Here is a 12424-nt window from a genome sequence, read left to right on the forward strand (position 1 = left end):
TGTCTTTCTCCACTGTTTACATTCACTTAAAACAGAACTGACTGTGTTTATGTGAATACTCGCCAAGTCTGGCATTTTGACATTGTTTTGTGTGTATTTGATCATTTAAGCGCAATAAGCAGCGAAAAAGAACTCAGTTTAGTACTGAGGCGGCTTCATGTGTTCCGCACTTTAGGTGTGAGCCCAAATTTGCGGAATATGCACAATCCCACGCCGAAATTCAAGCCCTGAAACACCAACAATATTAATCCAGAGCAAATGAAACGAGTGAGTGAGTGGAGGCGGGTTTGTGTGTAACTCGCTGTCGGAGAGATGAGAGAGAGAAAGAGCAGCTGGTCTCGTGTGTCTATTCTGAGGAAAATGAGGATTGGAAGCGTTTCAGATATTTCAGTTTCGACGTATCAAAAAACACTACATTGCACTTAGGTTATTATTTGAGATGCCTTTTTAAGACTACAATAGAAAAATATATACATTATATATAAAATTCAACCCGCCAAAGTGGAAAGTAGGAGTGACTGCGTTACACACCACTACTGAAACACACACACATTTGGTGGGTTGGTGAGTGTTAATGTCAAGCCCTGCTTGTAAGATTATATTCATATAATCCCCATAAGAAAATCTCCAACTTTCCAAGAGTGCTGATACAAGCCCAACTTTCTTCAATCCTCTCGTCTGTGTTTGCACGTTCTAGACATACTGACATGTCTGCGCAGTGCGCAATAGTGCTGGGGATGTTTTTAGACTCTCAGCAGGTTTCAGCAGGTAGGCAAGTTTAAATGAGGGACTTACTGAATCATTCACTCAACCAATTCTTTCAACAACACTGATTCATTCAGGAACAAAACACCAGTACCAGTACGTGTGTTGCTTGGAGATGCGCACAGGTTGATTCTGATTTGGCCTTGTCTACACTGAAATTTCCTTCCTTTCTCTTTTCCCTGTGAACTGTGCATACGCTCTCACCCATCCCTCCATCCAGCGACATCTACCCAGGAGGTCTACCGTCAGACTACTCTATCATCTCCACCTTCAAAGTAACCAAGGACACTGCTGAAACATCCTGGAATCTGTGGCAAGTCAGTGACCCTGAAGGACGGGACCAGGTGGGCCTTCGTTTTCAGGGCGACACCAAAACCCTGGACTTCTTCTACACCAGCCCACAAGGCACACAGATGCTGCGGACCTTCCAGAGGGTGGAGAAACTCTTTGACGGCGAGTGGCACAAGCTGGCACTGAGTGTGAAAGGAGAGCAGGTGAAGCTCCTGGTGGACTGTGAAGAGGTCAGCGTGGAGCCTCTGGACGAGCCGCGGCCGGTGATCCGGCAAGGCTTTACCTCCATCGCCAAGAGGGCTGTAGGGGACCGCTCGGTCTCGGTGAGTACCAGGGACAGACTCCAGCATAGATTTACCAGGAATGCTGTCATCATTTACTCACCAGCATGTTGTGTATGGTGTATACTCAAAAGGAGAAGTAACAAACTTGAAATTTATTTCTGAAATGTAACTTTTATAACTGAATGTTTGCTGAACATTATTCCGCATGTGAATATGAGTAGTAATTGAGATTTAGAGTTACATTTTGCTTTACCTTTATAACACATTTTGTGAAACTCGAGCACTCATTCGCTTTTGTTTTATGGAAAAGATAAGCATGAATCAGCATGAAAGTAAGTCATACGGGTGTGAGTGAATGATGACAGAATTACATTTTTGTGTCAACAATGGTTTTGGTTGTTTTGTTACTTTGCCTGTGTTTAGTAGTGAGGGATGGGTAACTACCTAATGAAATACATATCATGATTCAATACATTGCGATGAATAATATCATAATCGTCGGACCATGACTGCACGTGAGCGTGAGAAACCCCAATTTTAGAGTTGGCGTTATAGACGCTTCCTAATTAAATCAAGTGTACTAAATAATGTCAATGAAATTGCAGATAAATAATTAAATAAGGGCTATATTTTTAAAGTGAACTTTTCCATATTTTCCAAGTATACTTTATTGTTCCAAGTGTACTAGTGAATTCAATAGTTTTTAGATTTATTTTTTGAGCTTTTCATAGGCGGAGGTTGAACCAACTCTAGGGTAAGGGTAGGGTTCCTCCTTAAAACACATTTAAATAGAATGTTATATGTTGCCTATCAACAATCTACACATCCCAGCACAAACGCTCATGTTATTAAATTGGTTATGTTCACAAACCACTATCATTTGAACAGGCAAGTATATGTGTGATTTGGCATGGCAGCCAGTTCGAATAAATAAATATTGCCTATTGCCTATTGCAGCAATACATACTTTTTATTCAAATTCTGAATTGATTAAAAAGCCTAGCAAGCGTGCATAAAAGCGCTCCCTTAATGACTAAGCTGTCACTCATCTTAATTCACTGCAATCTCACAAAGTTCTGCTAATTGATTAAGTTTACTGTACAATAAATATCTTATATAGCCTACATAATTTCTACACTTTTTTCTTACAAGTTGAATTATAACAAGATGATTTCAGTGTGCAGATCTCAGCACTGGACAAAAACTCTGCCGTTTTGAGCGGTGAGGGGATTCTAACTTAAACGCATCTGATTGGCCATTGCTTTCAAGAAATCATCAGATATGTTTGTGCAAAAATATGCTGTAAATAGAACAACCTATTTATATTAGTTTCAACACTTTCAAGAGCACAATCACCAAATCTGTTTATGTTTATCAGATTATTAGGAGAGTATTCGCTAGAGTTCAGCTCGTGCACTGAACAAAACTCTGGCGTTTCAGCAATTACTAATCTTAACGCCTCTGATTGGCCGTTGCATTCATAAACTCAGTAGAGTTGTGTGTGATTGGTTATAGTGCGCAACTGTAAAATGCGTAAAAAGTTTGATGCAACATGAGCAGATCTAAATGTAATGCCGCAATCGACACTTTTCATTTAATTTTCACTTTATTACTAGATTTAGTTTAAATGTGCAGGTGCATTGTTGGCCAAAGCCACTGTTAATTTTCGACCCATGGCCAGTGGAAGGCTAGACTTTACACATGCTCCGCCTATGGTGCCGTTCCTTGCACAATACTATAGCATGACCTCAAAACACTTTTACCATAGTGCATGACTTAAAAACAAATACATTCTGATGTCTACATCACATGACCAGCTCCATGATTGGCTTTTATGACATTGTAAACTTGCTCGGCAGCTCACCAGGTACAGCACTGAACTCTCGATGTGGAGCGCAGCGGTACGAGTCCAGTGAAACACGAGTCACGATAAAAGAGCTCAAAGACTTGTAGAAGCTGGATAGTTTTTTATCTCCCGTCTCTCACTATCGGGTGGGTTTTAGTGCTTCGTTATTTTCAAACATCACTGAGCATTAACATAGTGCCACTCACCGGACATTTCATTTCTGTATTGCTGTGATACTGTACTATACAACAACCAATGTAATAAAATGTTGCCAGAGTATTAGAGCCACTCACTAGACATTTCACTTTGAAAGCATCACGAAATGTGCAAGAAGCAACGTAATATCGTTTTGCAGAAATGTCTCCACAGGCACGTATTTCTAATGAGCATGGGTTGAAATGATAATTTTCTTAAGAATACATTGATCAAAAACAAGTACAAGGATAGGCCAAATACACATTGACTTTGCTGTATACTAGTATAGGCCAAGTCAGTATAGACTTTTGCTCTCCACCTTTTGTCTACACCCTTTTCAGCGCTGACCTTGTTGTCTTTTTTCTTCCGGTTTGTATTTCCACAGAGATCTTACGTATTTATGAATGAACCGCTCGTTTTAAAATCTTCCCGGTCTACTGACATGTATTAAGACATCTGCTTTAAACATTGCAATGCTCATAATAACCTGTTAACAATAAATAAATCTTCTTCACCAGCTAATTACTCTACAACAGAGAAATATACAGAGCTACTGCAAAACCTGAAGTTCAAAGACACCATTTTTCTAGAGACGACTGCGTGCATGTTTCTCTGGAGGATAAGGTCTATGAGCCAAGCATACCAAGTATAAATGTAATAATATATCTGATAAGTATTTCTTTCTTGTGCAGGTGGATCTGCAAAAGATGCAAGTCTCCTGTGATGCCGATCAGGCATACTCTGAAGGCTGCTGTGAACTCTCCGGCGTGGTGAGTCAGTTGCCCCGTGTGTGGGATCTTGCCTTCTTCTGCTTGAGCTTTCAGCTGTTCGTCAGCCTGTTCTCATCAGCTTGATCCTCAACAGTGCGGAGGATATGCCGAGATTGGTTTAACTGCAGGAAGAGGAAGAGCAAACTGTAAATGTGTACATGGACAGCCGGGTGTCCAGGGACGGCCAGGACCCAAGGTAGCCAAAACCTTTGTTCTCTCTTCCTAAACAATAAACTCTGTAATGCAATCTCTACATCTGTATCCTTCTTCCGTAGGGTCACAGAGGCCTGCCAGGGAATACGGGAGAGCCAGGCAGACTGGGCAACTGGGTAAGAGTCCTGTCTGAAAACTCTCACCATAGTGTGGGACTCTGCTGTGTTTGAGTTGCTCAAACAACAAACAGTAGTCGCTGGTCATTAAGGTCTTAATGAGAGGGCATTAAAGGACAAACATGCACTGTCTGGAATGACAGCAAGTGGAGAGGATTGAAAGAAGAGATAGACGAGAGAGGGAATTAACCTGGAATAGATCCTCTCTGGGAAGTGAAGTTGTGGAAAATGGAAGTCTAAGCATTACTGAAGTACAGCATGATGGAAACAAGAGTCAGGACTCGCTTTGAGAAAATGGTAAACACTGTGGCTTTTCTCTTTCGGCAGAGCATCCTGTGGTAGGTTTTTATTTACTGACAGCAGCAGTAATCACTGTCAGAGATTGGCTGTTACTATTCTACAATAACTAAAGCCCATCAGAAGTATGTGGCTCTCAAAGTGAGAAAACCTGTGTGTAAAGCAGTGTTAAGTAAAATTGCCACTTGCAGGCACTCTTTTAAGGACAAACCAAGAAGGTCTATAATCTCTCAATGGTAGTTGCTTAGCTGGTGCAATAATCCTTGGAAGTCTGATATTTGCAATCTACCGTCTTTGTTCACGGAAACATAAGGATTTTCAGGCAATAATCTGAGCTGTAAATGCCATGTGATTAATCACAATAAAATTTACACCATCATAATGCTGATTGGCTGATGACACAAGAAGTCTATTTCATGCTTTTAAGAACTCTACAAAAAAAAAGGTAATGGTAAACATAACATATTGTATTATATTATATCAACTATATTACATTACATTACATTATGTTATATTATATTATATTATATTATATTATATTATATTATATTATATAAATTCTAAATATCTTGCATGAACTGGAAAGGTTCAACCATATAGTTGTCTTGGAAGGTTTCTAAGCAAGTCTTGGCTTTGTTCAGACAAGCATTTTTTGGCTTACTGTACTGTAAAATCCCTTTAGTTGTTTGTAGTCCAAACAAGATTCCACATTTTACAAACCCAATCCACACCACATCCATATGTGGTTTGAAATCTGATTAAAGTCAGACTTTTGGAAAAGCGTTAAAGTCTTAATGGTCTGATCAGATTTCAAGTCGTTTTTTTTCTTCATTTGGGATGCGACACGATAGTAATGTCGACAGTGCAGTAGAGTCTACAGTTTTCTGATTCACTCATTTACACTCACATGCAGCATTCAATCGAGTGGTGAACGTGTGATGTGAGCAGTTTTGAACAGTATATGCATGAATGTTTAAAAACAGTAATGCCTTTGATGTTTATGAAGTCTGATAAATCTTATGAGTTGAACATAAGCAGAGGCAAAATTTTCAATCCAATCAGAGGCAAAAGTTTTCCTTCTCTCTCCATATTGACAGCTACTCTCTTATATCTCATAACAATGGCAACCGGTGGATTATAGATTTATACTGTAGCATCACTGTCTAAACAAACACATGCATTTTTGCAACATGTCAATGGTGACAGTCAGTCCCAAAGATTGGATTAAAAAAAGGAAAGGAAAAAAAAGACACTGTACGTAAATACGTAAATTCTTTGAATGACCTACTCATCCCATGAATTTGAAATAATGGTGACTTGTGGCTTCCGAAAAAACAAAAAAACTAAACTATATCAGCACTTAACGGCTTCATAGTTCATCATCATCAAAAAAACTTCCGGTATCGTTGCTCTGTTGGAAATGTTCTGAGACACAGCACGAAATGTGACTATTTAAAATGCTTCCAGAATCATTATATTTACGGTACACCCACTTGCTTTCGAGTTGCAGGGGTATAAATAAATAAACGGAAAAATCAGTTGTGGCGTCGTTCTCCCAGTCTCTGAGAAGAAGTCAAAGGGAGCAAAACCATTAGTGTCTAAACAGGCCCTGCAAATATACAGGACAACGTCTGCCGATCAGCTTAATTAAAGGACATGGCATAGCGCATCGGGATCCAATTACTTGTATACATTTGGGCTATGCAAGCACAGTTCATGTTCGTGAGCAACCTTGGGGGGAAAACTTGATTCTTTCCACCCCAGAGTTATGACTAATTTACCTCTTTGATCTGAGTCCAGTTCTCTGTGGTGCGCTGGAATAATATCTTTAAAAGTCAGCCCCGGCAGCATGTGACGGAGTGAACGTGCTCTTTTCCAATTACTAACGTTGAAGACACTCATGCTAATCAGTCAGAGAATCTATACTATCTTTCCAAAAACGCACATGTTCATTACTTTGATAAACTGGTACAGTCAGAGCGCTGTAGGAGGGGATCTGTCTGATGGATTGTACATCAGAGGGGGGCCATGTGGTATTTAATCCCTACTGAGTGCAAACACACTGTTTATCTGCTGCTGTGTGTGGTCTCTTTTGTACCTGGAAGAGTTTGTAAAAGTCTTTACTATGTTTTGTGAACCACTTTTCCCAAAGGTTACTCCACTAATTGCAAAGTGTGGCTGTAGCACAGAATTTAATGCACTGAGGAAGCTGTTAGCTAACTGTTAGCTACCTGCTAACTGCTTAAGTGACTCAGTATTTTATAATGGCCAGTCATTTTGCTGAAAGTGACGAATGAGCAAAGCAACTTAAATGCAACAAAGTTGAGCAGAGTTCAACCTTATGAAAAAGAGCAGTGATGCAATGTGGAGAGCAATGGGAATGCACTCAGTGATCCACCACTGGAAACTGCAGTTCAGTAGGAATGGCTACAAGTAACCAACAGCAAAGAGACTCAGCACCTCCAGGGGTTTAATCGCTGTCAGTGTGTCAACAAGGCTTACGCCTGTTCCACACCGGAAGGGTAGGCAGTGCGAAGGAAGTGAGTGCCAATTGTCCTTTCACACTGGTGAAAATGTTTTTAGTGCATGTAATGAAACTGCAGTCGATGTAGTCCTCCAATCATATTCAGCCTGCCAAGTGTGTCTGTTTATGATTGCTTCAGATAACCAAATAACATGTTGTGTAGTTATTTTTTGTGTCAATCCAGGGCATTTTGACCATGAACAGTGCATTGTTGCTTTAACTCAGTATGAGCAGCACAGTAAAAATAAAGTTCACAGCACTGGATGCTGGAAGCGTCTGCTTTGTTCATGCTATGCGCTGCCTTGACATGCAGTGCGAAAGCTCTAAAAAATGTGTTGATCATACTCTGCTTTCACATCTAGTGTGAAACAGACCTTAAGAGGTTCTCACATCCATTTAACATGTTTACATTTATTTTGGAGAACTTCACAGATTTCTCCCCAAAACCAGTGAAGAAAAAAGCTGCATGATAATGGCTTACAAATGAAGGGAAGAAAGACATATTACATGATTCGACACATTTGACCTCTGTGGTGCAAGAGCAAGTTAAATCACCGTTCATTGTTCTGAAGCGTTAAATCACCAACCTATTGTTAATGCATTTACGTTTTAACAAATACATTTGCAAGAAAACAAACTGTGCACAGGCCATAAGAAGTTTCGAACTTCCACTGCTTGCCATTTAGAGTAGGTTTTTCTCATTATAACCCTGAAAGCTATTGGCAGTTGTTCAATTGTGTGAGTGTGGATCCTGTTTGGTCAAGTGCATTTTTATACCAATATGGAGGGAACCGTTTCCAGTCGTTCTGTAGCTCCAGGCTGTCATATAGTGGAATACATGCTGCCTTTTTCCAGCACCGTAAACAGAGTTCTTTACGTCTTTGGCCAACCTTATTGGCCAATTAAAGTCTGCATCTGTTGCCGTTGTTACATTCTATTTACTATTACAAGCCATTTTGCAAGCATTCATCTCAAACCTTCTTGTTGCAGGGGATACGTGGGAAGACTGGAGATTATGGACACATAGGAGAACCCGGGCCTAAGGTGAGTGGCTTCATTGTACATTGTACACATTCTACATTGTCTCTGGGTTGGGACTGTTGTACAGACCCACTCACAGGTCAACTTGTGTCCCACAGGGTGAAGAAGGTATCAAAGGAGAAAATGGCATGCAAGGACTTCGAGGCCAGGGGGTAATGTATTAAACAAATACAAAGCCCACTTTGACAGCCTTGTAGCTTTGCAATGACAAATGGTCTTATCTCTCACACAGGGTGACAGAGGACCCAAAGGCCTGAAAGGGCTAAAAGGAGCTTCAGGCCATAAGGTAAAAACAGCATTATTGTAGTCTACTAAATCACATTTAGACACCAGCTGGTTGCAAAAACAGCCAATATGGTTGATGTTTTATCTAATGCAACAGCACTGATACCTTGTCGATTGTAGTTTTTGTGCTAAAAATGTCTCTAGAAATCAAATTTTAAAAGTAACACACAAAAAAAGTATTATGTTCTGTATCATTGCTTGAACACATCATTGTAAGCAATGCAATGGACATTGTATAAGTGTAATGGTGTAATGGTATGCATCTGATCAAAGGGAGTGCGAGGGATACCTGGAGAGAGGGGTGAAACCGGCCAGCAGGGGGAAGTTGTACGTTCTGTTCTAAAACACTTTGCTTCGATAAAATATATGTGAGATGGATTGTGTTATTGGGGATATGAATGACTCATTCGCTCCCCACCACATCTCCCAGGGTGCAGCAGGAGAACGGGGATACGAGGGGATTGCGGGCTATCAGGGAGTGAAGGTATGTTTTCTCCCTCACTCTGCTTTGTTTTTGTCTCTAAAACATTTGTTGCTGTGTTTGGTTGGAAATCTCAATTCCTACTCTTTCTTGGAACAGGGAAATGAAGGCTTACCCGGAGCTGAAGGATCTCGAGGACCACGGGGTCATCTGGTATAAAAACAGACTGGGGACCTTCTGCATTTTGCTGCATGACATTTGAAAGCCATGGGTCGATCTTAAATAAAACATTTGACACCTTATTGGATTATCTATGCATGTGCACGTCTCTGTATTCATGGAGGACAAGGTGGAAACGTTTTAGGATTCTGAGGGTGAATCTCATGGAAAAAAAAAAATGTTTGGGCTAAATTTGACCTCGAAATCAAAAGAACAAACTTTATTATGATGAAACAACATAATGCCTATTATTAGACTGCCGATTATTTATTTATTTATTATTTGCTTTGGGACAATTTTACAACATTATGGGCTGGTAAAAGGAATGCAAAGCTTCAAGGAAACCCACAAGCTTCAAATTCCTGATCTTTTGGGGTTTGAAGAGGAATAAAACTGTCTGCAGGGACAATTTAAACATCAACAAAATTGTTTGCAAATGCCAGCTTTGAAAATATGTTGGTTTGGGGGAATATTAAAGCTCAATTCAGTATTTCTAAGATCGTACACAGATTCTGACCCAGCTTGTGTGAACGTCCTGCCATATACAATCCGTTGACATCCCAAGTAGTAAAGCATGTAGTCTTTTTGAAATGATGCAAATATCATGGGAATCTGACTTGATGTTTATAATCTGTCTCTTCTCTGTGACAGGGGATTGTGGGAGATCCCGGTGAGCGAGGAACACCTGGAGAAAAGGGAAAGCCAGTACGTATACTAGTTATCACATTCCCACAAATCATGCTGCTTTTTACAGTCCTCTGCTAAGCTTAACCAGTCAGTTGAATGATGGAAAACATTTTTATTTGGCACACACCTATCTTTTTACTCTCCACAGGGTATTCTAGGCCCAAAAGGAAGAGGTGGTGGAATGGGAGAAAAGGTTGGTAACTTGACAACCGGTTATAATGACAAATCATTTGTTGACCAGTAAGTGAAATGTCTAGTGTTGCTTCATTTGAATATATCAGGGTATAGTTGGTGATCCAGGTTTGCAAGGACGAGATGGAGACCCTGGAATTGAGGTATAGATTGTGGTTTCATATTAAGTTCAGAAATAATGTTTTCCGATGCTTTCATGCCCACTGGCTTGCTTAAAATGTCATGGTATAAATGCATGCAGGCTTATCAAGGACCACAGGGACCCGAGGGAAGAAATGGACAAGTTGGCGAAAGGGTAACCTAACTCTTCCTAATCAACCACTTCCTTAGAAACCTAAGAATTAAACCATTCTTGTAAACAAATATAGAGGAACAGAATGATTTATGACATTTGATATTTAACATTTCTTGACCTGTATTTTTCCTCTGATGCACACACTTAAATACTGTCATTTTTATTAGTAAACTACTGATTAAAATCTGCTATCCAGCTAGTGAATGTAAAGCAAAGTGATGTATTCACCAGTTCTTTCCAGTGAATCACTCACTGAACTCAACATAATCTGACAAATGTTAAGGCCTGTTCACACCTAGAAAGATAACTATAACGAAAACTGTATTAGTGTCCACACTAGTGGTGCAACGGATCACAAAACTCACAGTTTGGATCATATTATGGTTTTTAAATTATGGATCGGATAATTTTTCAAAAATGGGCAAATGTAATTTTGCTTTCCACTTATTACTTAAAGCAAACTTTAAGTACTTTGATACCACAGCAAAAACTACAAGCCAAACTCAAAAAGTTCAAACAAATATAAGAACAAATACACTAACTACAAGCATAGATACAAATAAAGTAGTCTAACACTAATAATCAGGTACAGAAATTTAATAATGAAAAATAAAACTATAGTGTTCAGTGTATATATTAAATATATATTCATTTTAATGTTGTCAATCGATTAAAAAAATAACTAGATTAATCACACATTTTTTTCTGATTAATCACGATTAATCGCAATTAAAACACTTTTTAAATATATTTTATAATGTAATAATTTCACAGTTAATCTCCAAATTAATATAGAGACAACATAAAGACAGCATATTTTAAATACTTGTTTAATGGCATCTTTTTATGATGAAGGCCATTATCACTGATTACTAATACAGCTACTGATGTCTCGATGAAAATAGTTTAAAAGCATTTGCAGGAATAGGATAGTGGTCATATCATGTAACACTAGCTAAAGGATGACAGAAAAAAATGGATGCTGCGTTAAATATTTTTAACGCGTTAAACTGGAAAAAATGTATCGCATGCGTTAACATTGACAGCCCTTATTCATTTTTGTTAAATCTGTTTTGTTGTTTGATTAACATTAATGACATAGACAGCAGCAGGTATTTATAGGCTGCTGTCACTTTAAGACCCAATGCACGGTCCCGGATCCAATGTAGACAAGTGTTTTGACATATTTTTGTATGTATGTGTCCGTTTAAGCACAAGAAGACGGGAAAGAGGAATCAATTCGGTGTTCCAACCCTAGTCCACACCAACGCATAATATCGTTCTGTTTAAGCACGTGCTGCAATTTTGTCATATAAGCTCTTTAAAGCAGGATGGATTCTGATTGGCTGTCAATGTTTTTATCATCCATCAGCTGAGTTAATCGTTCTGAAAGTGATTCCAACGATATTGCTTCTCTGTATTGTCTTCGTTACTGTTGTGGTGTGGACTATTCTTTTATGTTTTATGCTTTGTGTTTTGATTGATTATATATATTTAGAATAAATATATTAAAAATCCTAAAAGAATCGTTAACGAATCAGAATTGTAAGGGGAAATCAGAATCAGAACCACTATTGCTAAATTACTTTATGAATCCCATCTCTAAAGAAGCATCTGTCTGATTGGGTATTGTTGTGTGTGCTCATGTAATGTGCTTGCATATTTAACACAGGGTGAGAAAGGTGAACAAGGGCCTCCAGGGAACATGGGCCCTCCTGGACTCACAGTAAGTGCTGATCTATTTCAGATCTACACTGATCTATATGTGAATTCTGTAAATTCCACCTAAATAATTTACCTTGGACGTTTACGACATAGAAATACACCCTGCCTTCTGGTAGATTTATAAAGTGCTATATTCTCCAGGGGCCGCAAGGTTACAAGGGCTCTGCTGCAAAGCCAGGAAGACCGGGATTTATTGGGCCCCCTGGAAGAACGGTGAGCTATATTCCAAAGCTTTTGAAATAGAAGATCATATCTTCC

At 39.2% G+C, this 12424-nt stretch overlaps 1 protein-coding gene across 1 annotated transcript in view; it reads left to right on the plus strand.

Annotated features, from left to right (window-relative positions):
* Positions 1 to 12424, plus strand: part of LOC311279395 (uncharacterized protein) — a 30888-nt gene that overhangs the window by 2442 nt on the left and 16022 nt on the right. Inside the window, exons 4-19 of the mRNA XM_084390850.1 lie at positions 986 to 1379; positions 4074 to 4151; positions 4246 to 4347; positions 4427 to 4480; positions 8292 to 8345; positions 8441 to 8494; positions 8575 to 8628; positions 8901 to 8954; positions 9058 to 9111; positions 9208 to 9261; positions 9919 to 9972; positions 10103 to 10147; positions 10236 to 10289; positions 10388 to 10441; positions 12114 to 12167; positions 12308 to 12379. Of these exons, the coding sequence (XP_084246976.1) occupies positions 986 to 1379; positions 4074 to 4151; positions 4246 to 4347; positions 4427 to 4480; positions 8292 to 8345; positions 8441 to 8494; positions 8575 to 8628; positions 8901 to 8954; positions 9058 to 9111; positions 9208 to 9261; positions 9919 to 9972; positions 10103 to 10147; positions 10236 to 10289; positions 10388 to 10441; positions 12114 to 12167; positions 12308 to 12379 (1285 nt within the window). The remainder of the gene's footprint in view (positions 1 to 985; positions 1380 to 4073; positions 4152 to 4245; positions 4348 to 4426; positions 4481 to 8291; positions 8346 to 8440; positions 8495 to 8574; positions 8629 to 8900; positions 8955 to 9057; positions 9112 to 9207; positions 9262 to 9918; positions 9973 to 10102; positions 10148 to 10235; positions 10290 to 10387; positions 10442 to 12113; positions 12168 to 12307; positions 12380 to 12424) is intronic.

This window comes from Rutilus rutilus (assembly GCF_951802725.1).
Source record: "Rutilus rutilus genome assembly, chromosome: 20".
Taxonomy (NCBI): Eukaryota; Metazoa; Chordata; class Actinopteri; order Cypriniformes; family Leuciscidae; genus Rutilus; species Rutilus rutilus.